The sequence below is a fragment of the Littorina saxatilis genome, linkage group LG7, assembly GCF_037325665.1.
Source record: "Littorina saxatilis isolate snail1 linkage group LG7, US_GU_Lsax_2.0, whole genome shotgun sequence".
Classification (NCBI taxonomy): domain Eukaryota; kingdom Metazoa; phylum Mollusca; class Gastropoda; order Littorinimorpha; family Littorinidae; genus Littorina; species Littorina saxatilis.
In genome coordinates, this window is record NC_090251.1 from 26,530,163 (window position 1) to 26,540,967 (window position 10,805).

The 10,805-nt window shown below is 39.8% G+C and overlaps 1 protein-coding gene across 1 annotated transcript in view; it reads left to right on the plus strand.

The window, feature by feature from the left end:
* The window catches only part of LOC138971030 (uncharacterized), a 28,480-nt gene extending 23,378 nt beyond the window's left edge, over positions 1 to 5,102 (plus strand). The window contains exon 9 of the mRNA XM_070343633.1: positions 1,265 to 5,102. Coding sequence (XP_070199734.1) covers positions 1,265 to 2,049 — 785 coding nt within the window. The 3' untranslated portion in view covers positions 2,050 to 5,102. The remainder of the gene's footprint in view (positions 1 to 1,264) is intronic.
* Positions 5,103 to 10,805: the final 5,703 nt, after the last annotated feature.

Below are 10,805 nucleotides of genomic sequence, written 5' to 3' on the forward strand. Positions count from 1 at the left end.
CCTAGAAGGGTGTTTAATTAAAAATATCTGTTAAACTAGTTGGAATTTTTTAATGAGCTTTTAAGAATGCCACCTAAAAAGCTTTTATGTCCCAAAATTTCAGCGAGAAGTAATTACAAACAAGTCGCGTAAGGCGAAAATACAATATTTAGTCAAGTAGCTGTCGAACTCACAGAATGAAACTGAACGCAACGCAACGCAGCAAGACCGTATACTCGTAGCATCGTCACTCCACCGCCCGTGGCAAAGGCAGTGCCCGTGGAATTGACAAGAAGAGCGGGGTATTCGTTGCGCTAAGAAGGATAGCACGCTTTTCTGTACCTCTCTTCGTTTTAACTTTCTGAGCGTGTTTTTAATCCAAACATATCATATCTATATATTTTTGGAATCAGGAACCGACAAGGAATAAGATGAACGTGTTTTTGAATTGATTTCGAAAAAAAAAATTTTGATAATAATTTTTATATATTTAATTTTCAGAGCTTGTTTTTAATCCGAATATAACATACTGATATGTTTTTGGAATCAGCAAATGATGGAGAATAAGATAAACGTAAATTTGGATCGTTTTATAAATTTTTATTTTTTTTTACAATTTTCCGATTTTTAATGACCAAAGTCATTAATTAATTTTTAAGCCACCAAGCTGAAATGCAATACCGAACCCCGGGCTTCGTCGAAGAGTACTTGACCAAAATTTCAACCAATTTGGTTGAAAAATGAGGGCGTGACAGTGCCGCCTCAACTTTCAGGAAAAGCCGGATATGACGTCATCAAAGACATTTATCAAAAAAATGAAAAAAACGTATGGGGATATCAATCCCAGGAACTCTCATGTCAAATTTCATAATGATCGGTCCAGTAGTTTGGTCTGAATCGCTCTACACGCACGCACACACACACACACATACACACACACATACACCACGACCCTCGTTTCGATTCCCCCTCGATGTTAAAATATTTAGTCAAAACTTGACTAAATATAAAAAGAGGTCATATTTAGACTACAAACATCGTGGGGCCGTGCGGACCCATGTTTCTCAAAGAAGGAAATGAGAAGCATGGGTCCGCACGGCCCCACGATGACTTCCGTGTGTAGTCGATAACCCGGACGGGCGAAGGTTAATCCATGCGTTGACAACACCAAGCGACAACAAGAAAATCGTCATCGTCATCAACAGCAACAACAAAACAACAATAATAATTATTACCCACATTGGCTGACATACCATCGCATTGAATTTTTGTATTCTGCTTGTAGGCACCAACATAGGGAATACAGCCACTGAAAGACAAGGCAACCCGTTCTCACGTCGAGACGGCGACTACACAGATATCGACCTCGCCACAACACCGTCGTCAAACATCAACCCTTATGAACTGGCAGAGGATGCCACCAACACCAACGGCTCTCTTGGTCCAAACCTCCAGCGGCTGAAAGGGAGCAAAGAAGACGACTACAGTCGCATTGACGAGGCACAACCCGCTGCAGCCCACAGCGAGAAGAACTCGACACCAGAAAGACCAAACCCCAATGACGTGTACAGCGTTGTCAACAAGCCAGGCAAAAAGACTCCTACCCCAGAGTACAGCCTCGCCAAAATCGTGGGTGACACACCGGCCCTGCCCAATCCTAACGATGTGTACAGTGTTGTCAACAAGAAAGGCAAGACGTTTGATCCTGCAACTAAACCCGGACAACCAGACACCGAGTACAATACCATCAGCCACAATGGAAACAACACCTCTTCGCAAAAGGCCGCTTCCGGTGACGCAACTCCTGATACTTACAACAGAATCAGCGCAGTTCCTTCCCTTGGACTGAACGAGAAAGGCCGCGCAACCACGAAACCTGAGGACGGTTTACTTACGGACGACTACAACAAACTGAACTTGGCTGGGAACGGGTCAATGAAGGAGAAAAATGGAGCGGCTGGCGCAGCCTATGACCACGTGCGCAATGACCCGGATGACGCGTACAGCAAAGCACGGATTGGAAAACGGAACGTCGTTATTGATTCGGATTATCATCACTTGAAGCCTTAAAAGCAATGATCCGTTTTTTCATGATGATAAAACCTATTAAATCTAACCGCGAAAGAGACCTATTTTGTACAACCCTTGATTAGCTTGAATCAATCTGGTGCTAGTTCTTAGCAGGTTCTAATGTTTTGTTTGCTTTAGGAGGGAAAAGCTCGAACGACTACAATGCAGCCTTCCGAACAGGAATAATGAGATCATTACAGACAGGGGAGGTACCGCAAACTGTTGACAGTAAACATAGCGCTAGGGGGGGGGGGGGGGGCACATTGTAGGCCAAATGAAAGATAGTTGAATATTCTTTCTGCTTGTCAAAAACCGATGAGTTGCACCACACAGTTTTGGGTTTTGTGGCCTGTTCTTTATAACTTTTTTTCTTTTACTTGAATATCCGCATTTTCGACACATTTTCTGTCGTCAAACAAAGTTGTGGAAGTAACATAGACCATCCCATAATACTGTCTTTCAATACAATTAAAGTCATTCCATCAGTTCAATCATGTTTTTAATGAATTTTTAAATGCCACGTTTCAGATTGAATATTTTGGTTGCTTAACTTTTTGGCACGAGTGTATGAGTGGTCAGCTTTGATAAATGTCGCGGTAACGTTTCGAGTCCACGAGGTCAAAATTAATCTGCAAGAGGTCACTCGGGCGAGCTCAAGAAAATCCGTTTCACGAAAGCACAAGCGATTTTGTAATCGATGTTTGTGTTGTTGTCAAAATGCACGCACATTTTTAGCATTATGTTACACCAACATCGAATTAGTAAGCAGCTAGTTCTCTGCTAGCTATTAAGTTACTGCATTCCTGAACATATATTATGTAACATGTAGAACACCTATGTGTTGAGGAGGGAGAGCGTTAATTCTACAGGAAGTGACGTACGTAGATACACATATAACATAACTCCTACCAGCTGATTACCATCTTTGAAAGGAATTTGTTTTAATTTGTTGTTCATTTGGAATATTGTTCAGACAATGTCCTTTTTGACAATGTCCTTGGTGTCTTATTTGCATCCTGCCCTCGTTGGGATTATCGCTTGTGTGTTTACAGAATGAACAAGGTGGATATATTTGTTGTACTTAAAACAACTTTTATACTTATATAGTTAACCTTCGCCCGACCGGGTTATTGACTACACACGGAAGACATCGTGGGGCCTTCTCAAAGAAGGGAAAATATGAATAGCCTTCCGTAGACCCATGCTTTCCAAATAACAAAAACGTGCATCCCCTTCCGTAGACGCCGTGGTTAAATTCCCGCGAGAAGTAATTAAATTAAATTATTAATTTAATTATTACCGTGCGGACTAAAGCTTCTCAAAACAGGACAAACATGAATACCCTTCTGTAGACGTCGTGGGGCCGTGTGGACCCACATTGTTATGTATTAATTTCGCTCCACGCGACTTGCATATTAACTCTAAAATTAAACAGATCGTAGAAAATGATGTTTAGAGCCAATACCTGAAGGTTTGTGACTTCTCTCCTCTGTTTTTATGTAAGTTCCTTCAGTTTTATAAACATGGGTCCGCACGGCCCCGCGATGTCTTCCGTGTGTAGTCTAAATTTGACCTTTGTTTCTTTAATAACTTCTCGCTGAAATTTAATGATCTTTTAGGACATAAGAGCTTTTTGGGTGTCTGTGGCATTCTTAAAAGCTCATTAAAAAAGTCCAACTGGTTTAAGATATATTTGCAATTAAACACCCTTATGGGTCCACACGGACCCACGACGACCGGCGAAGGTTAATCGCTATGTATTTGTGCAGACCTTAATTCAGCTTGGATTATCGCTTGTGCGTTTTCAGAATGTAGAATATTGAGGTATTTATTTACTTAAAACATGCCGTCTTTACCAAATAAACTATTTTGTTAATCACTATGTATATATGTACAGCCTTCATTCGGCACAAGAGCATCTTTCCACTTGTAAACAAATCAGAAATCAAAAGCCGGTCTGCTTTCTGTGCAGAGTGAGGATGCTTGCTTTTTACATTTAGTCAAGTTTTGACTAAATGTTTTAACATAGAGGGGAAATCGAGACGAGGGTCGTGGTGTATGTGCGTGTGTGTGTCTGTCTGTGTGTGTGTGTGTGTGTGTGTGTGTGTGTGTGTGTGTGTGTGTGTGTAGAGCGATTCAGACTAAACTACTGGACCGAGCTTTATGAAATTTGACATGAGAGTTCCTGGGTATTAAATCCCCGAACGTTTTTTTCATTTTTTTGATAAATGTCTTTGTTGACGTCATATCCGGCTTTTCGTGAAAGTTGAGGCGGCACTGTCACGCCCTCATTTTTCAACCAAATTGGTTGAAATTTTGGTCAAGTAATCTTCGACAAAGCCCGGACTTCGGTATTGCATTTCAGCTTGGTGGCTTAAAAATTAATTAATGACTTTGGTCATTAAAAATCTGAAAATTGTAAAAAAAAATAAAAATTTATAAAACGATCCAAATTTACGTTCATCTTATTTTCCATCATTTTCTGATTCCAAAAACATATAAATATGTTATATTTGGATTAAAAACAAGCTCTGAAAATTAAATATATAAAAATTATTATCAAAATTAAATTGTCGAAATCAATTTAAAAACACTTTAATCTTATTCCTTGTCGGTTCCTGATTCCAAAAACATATAGATATGATATGTTTCGATTAAAAACACGCTCAGAAAGTTAAAACAAAGAGAGGTACAGAAAAGCGTGCTATCCTTCTTAGCGCAACTACTACCCCGCTCTTCTTGTCAATTTCACTGCCTTTGCCATGAGCGGTGGACTGACGATGCTACGAGTATACGGTCTTGCTGAAAAATGGCATTGCGTTCAGTTTCATTCTGTGAGTTCGACAGCTACTTGACTAAATGTTGTATTTTCGCCTTACGCGACTTGTTACATTTAGTCAAGTTTTGACTAAATGTTTGAACATAGATAGGGAATCGAGACGAGGGTCGTGGCGTATGTGTGTGTGTGTGTGTGTGTGTGTGTCTGTCTGTCTGTCTGTGTGTGCGTGTGTGTGTGTCTGTCTGTCTGTCTGTCTCTGTGTGTGTGTGTGTGTGTGTGTGTGTGTGTGTGTGTGTGTGTGTGTGTGTGTGTGTGTGTGTGTGTGTGTGTGTAGAGCGATGCAGACTAAACTACTGGACCGATCTTTATGAAATTTTACATGAGAGTTTCTGGATATTATATCCCCAGACATGGTTTTCCTTTTTTCGATAAATGTATTATTTTTTATGACGTCATATCCGGCTTTTTGTGAAAGTTGAGGCGGCACTGTCACACCCTCATTTTTCAATCAAATTGATTGAAATTTTGGCAAAGCAATCTACGACGAAGGCCGGACTTCGGTATTGCATTTCAGCCTGGTGGCTTAAAAATTATTTAATGAATTGTAAAAAATAAAAAAAATTATAAAACGATCCAAATTTACGTTCATCTTATTTTTCATCATTTTCTGATTCCAAAAACATATAAATATGTTATATTTGGATTAATAAAACAAGCTCTGAAAATTAAAAATATAAAAATTATGATCAAAATTAAATTTTCGAAATCAATTTAAAAACACTTTCATCTTATTCCTTGTTGGTTCCTGATTCCAAAAACATATAGATATGATATGTTTGGATTAAAAACACGCTCAGAAAGTTAAAACGAAGGGAGGTACAGAAGCGTGCTATCCTTCTCAGCGCAACTACTACCCCGCTCTTCTTGTCAATTTCACCGCCTTTGCCACGAGCGATGGACTGACGATGCTACGAGTATACGGTCTTGCGGAAAAATTGCAGTGCGTTCAGTTTCATTCTGTGAGTTCGACAGCTTGACTAAATGATGTATTTTCGCCTTACGCGACTTGTTTGTTTTGTTTTTCTCCAATGAATGTCATGCCCGCCATCTTTGTTAATCTGCTAAATTAAATACTGAATAAGTATGTACTTACTACAATGAGTATTCTTATAAGGCACATCAAAGTCACTGTTTACTTCAACTATTTCTCATAAAATTCGTGATTTGCAAAGGAGAAGAATTGATCCACATGAAACTAAATGACTGTGAATGTTATGTCTGCAAGTGTTATTCTCTCTTCACAAGCCAAGATATGCACACATATATCAAATACATGTAAGGATGTGTTGATATGTGCAAGAAAGTCGGACAGAAAATTGTTAAAACTACTTGATAATTTAGATGTCATACGTTTAGCCTCTTCTTGTAATATATACTTCATGCCATGAAAATAAGTTGATGATTGTCGTTTTTGTTTTTAGATAATGTTGTGAATGAGTGCGTGTTACATATGTCACTATTGGTCCTTTCTGTTGAATATTTCTTGTTGGTTTTACTCGGCCACTCACTGCATCTTTTTGTGAAATAATAAAGTGATATTGTTTTATAGTGTTTATTATGATAAAGGATTAATAAATGAAAGAGATACAGCGTAAAATTGAAATCGACAGAAAGTGACGTGGATACACATATTACAACTAACACATTGCTATTTACCAGCAGATATCTTATTTCAAAAGAGCTTTTTTGTTTAGAAATCCGTTTTTTATATGAAATTCTGTTGAGACAATTTTATTTTTGCAAGAAGGAATGATTGTTAATGTTGTCTTAATTTGAACCTGTACTTATTAGAATTATCGCGTACATGTTTACAGAATAGAGAAGAGATATGTGTTGTATTTAAAACATACCGTCGACGGTGAGTTTCCCCAAACGATAGTGAACTTGGCCACTACAGAATATCCGTTCAAAGAGAAGACCTGCCTTCTTGGCAAAGACAAAAGGTCAAACTGAAAACTGACAGCAGAGTAAATCTAATGTACGAGCTGATTCATCTGCTTGAGTAAGTTTGGTTTGACTATTCACACAAGGATGCAGATGGTTTGGAAATTATTACTCTTTGCTCTTAACTCCTTAAAAGAAGCTAGACTTAAAAAGTCTCGCCTACGTAGAACGTCACATGAGCACACCAACTGAGTTGTACAAAAATCAACCCCGTCAAAACTAATTAATTAAACAGGAGTATGATTTCGAAAAACAGCTAAATCCTTTTGCAAACGCGAAGGCTCAACCTCAACCACCACCACGAACAACAACAACAACAACAACAACAACAACAACAACAACAACAACAACAAAGAACAAGAAAATACCAGAGCGTGACACACACGAAGCATTCGAAGACAGTGACTGTCGTTATCAAGTGTTTGGGCAACGAGAAGTGTGCACATGTCCATCATCACAAACAATTATCATTAAAGTACTAACTATTCAAGTGCTATATTCTAACTTTAGATAATCTTTTTGTTCAAGATGTTACGATTCACCTCCAGGGAAAACATTCATTTACAGCCAATACAGAGTGTCAGTAATAAAATAGTGAGCTCCTACTCTCTGAAGTGTGAATGGTTTTCTTGACACAAAACATCGTTTTCAAAAGAGGCAACGAAGTGTAATGTGTTTGTATGAAATAATTAGAGCAGGATAACGTGTGAGACGTTTCTATTCACAGATTTTTGCTTCTGTGAGCGTCGTTTTTAAACAACAATTTTCCTCGCTGTTTCGTCTTGAATTTCATGTCTTGTATTCTGTATTCAGTGACGAAAAAAAGCGTGCTTTCCATTGCAATGTTTTACAACGTTTATTTTGGTCAGGTCGTGTCCTTCACAAACACCCTCCCCCACCACACACAAATACACACACACACGCATGCACGCGTACACCCACACACACACACACACACACATACACACCGTGGGACACACACACACACACAGTGACACACACACACACACACACACACACACATACATTGACACACACACACACACACACACACATGCACGCGCACGCACATGCACGCGCACACACACACGTACACAATACTCCAGACATCACAAACACTCCCATTCAAGTTCCTCATAAAAAGACAGAAGCAAAATAATGTGCAAAACACATAACACTAACTCATCCGGTTTGGATTTAAGAACACACTTGTTTTCCGATACTTTGTAAAAAGACCTGCGCGCGCCTTGCAATATCGTGATGTCCCTACAATAGACGTGAAAGCGATACAAACGATTAAGGAAGTTAGATGCACACATGCAGGTAAGTACGACACCGTGTGCACGCTAATGTCAGTTGAGTCTCTGGGCTTGGCACAATACAGCTGTGTGGATATGCTGGCGTACTTCTTCTGGATTTAAAGGTAGGAACACGTTTAAGGTGGTTTACATACTTTCAAATAAGTTGTTGAATAATACGTAAACTTATATGAAATGATTACGGCTATTTATTCTCCCCAAACCCCTCCCCCCCCCCCCCCCCCAACAAATGATTTCGATAATAAACTGTCCTGATTAAGATCTGTTTAAGTTTAAAATTTGTGATAAAGGTATGTTATGCTGCTCATGGTACAAGAAAGACAATACTCATAAATAAACATTGCCTGAAAAACAAGGGTCATTGGTTGACTTTAATTAAAAACAAATTCTTTAAAAATAAAAAAAGCAAAGCAACTTACATAGCGTGTTTACGGAGAAAATTGTTCAGGATGATTAGTATTATCTTGTGTTAAAAGGGTTAAGTGTTATTCTTAATAATTTTCGTTCAACCCTGGTAAATTGTGAGTGTTACGATGAAAAGGTGGTCAATTTTAAACCTTGGAGAAGCCTCAGTGACGCCTCTTACTGACCTGTCTGGTCCGTCAGGTGTGCCGTGAATGCCCGCTTCTCACATCTGATTCACTGCTTTCCTCGGTCAGGTTCTGCCCAGTGAGTGTGACAGTTTTAATTAAGAAGCACCAGAGTTCAAACGAATATGTATTATTAAGCGTCGGCCTTTTTCGGGTATACGCTTGACTGTTTTTCTATTGATTTGTGAAGAATTACGTGTACCGGTGTGTCTAAAACACGCGGGGACACGCGGGGACACACGGGGACGCACGGGGACGGTGAACTAGCACGCCGGGACGTTATATAATAACATTCTGACTATCCTTTATGTATTTATTAAAAAAAATTAAAACACATTTAACTTATTTATTTTTTTTCTTTTTTTTCATTTTTTTTTTCAGAATGTTATAAAATAACGTCCCCGCGTGCTATTTCGCCGTCCCCGCGTGTCCCCGCGTGCAGTTAAACTGTCCCCGCGTGTCCCCGCATGTTTTAGACACCGCGTGTCCCCGCGTGTCCCCGCGTGTTTTAGACACCCTTTGTGTCTAAAACACGCGGGGACACGCGGGGTGTCTAACACACGCGGGGACACGCGGGGACAGTTTAACTGCACGCGGGGACACGCGGGGACGGTGAAATAGCACGCGGGGACGTTATTTTATAACATTATGAAAAAAAGAAAAAAAGAAAAAAACATAATAAATAAATAAGTTAAAAATTGTGGTTTTTTTTTAAATAAATACATAAAGGATAGTCAGAATGTTATTATATAACCTCCCGGCGTGCTAATTCACCGTCCCCGTGTGTCCCCGCGTGTCCCCGCGTGTTTTAGACACACACCCACAAATGTTGGAAACAAGTCATTTAACAGAAGATAGGACTGGTCGTCCTCAACAACGTTTCTTCTCAAGGACTATATAAGAGTTGAAATGATTTTTTTTTTAAACTCAGCCAGATTATAGCAAATTTCATTATTTGTTTAAAGTACTATTTTTGGCCAATTATTGCCCATCTTCATTCCACACATGAACGAACAAAATGTGTTGACGAGAATCGAAATACCTTATAAATGACCCCTGATCATTGAAATCTGTACCAAACAATATCATAATCTTGTAGGGGTGTCACTAAAACTCGAAAAGACGCGAAAAGACACGAAAAGACGCGAAAAGACGCGAAAAGACACCTTCTTGTAACAATCACCTCCTTACTTTTCTTTTCTTTATTTGGTGTTTAACGTCGTTTTCAACCATTCAAGGTTATATTGCGACGGAGAAAGGGGGGAAATGGGATAGAGCCACTTGTCAATTGTTTCTTGTTCACAAAAGCACCAATCAAAAATTTGCTCCAGGGGCTTGCAACGGAATTCGCTATCTCTTAAATGAGGCTTTGATCTGAGCGCATCAAACATTCCCACACGAACGTGTTATCAGCGGCTACCCCGGGTAACTCATAAAAGTTACGCAACTGACCACACGCCAGCTGAGCTGGTGTTCTATCCATCCGATCCGACAAAGGAATTAACATCTACTTGACAAAACGCCGATTCCCCCAACATACCCAGTCAAGCTGGCGGCACATTACATTACGACCACCTGGGGCCCAAGCGATCCGTTTATGGCGAGCTTTTCACAAATGACCGCCCACTTCAAACACATAAAAACTTCCTTCACCCAAAGGAGACTGTTAATTGTGTGCAGCTGGCTGGACACGGCTAGCGAATACCAACACACATCCACACACACACCCTCGTATACACACACACGCACACACAAGCTCATACACACTTACACACACTTACACACACTTACACACACACACACACACACACACACACACACACACACACACACACACACACACACACACACACACACACACACACACACACATGCGAGAGAGAGAGGAAGAGAGAGAGAGAGGAAGAGAGAGAGAGAGAGAGAGAGAGAGAGAGAGAGAGAGAGAGAGAGAGAGAGAGAGAGAGAGAGAGAGAGAGAGAGAGAGTGCATGTTTTGATGGTTGTTTATATTAAATCACCAATCTCGACTAAAAACAGTTACATGTCCCAGGACTTTTCGCGTCTT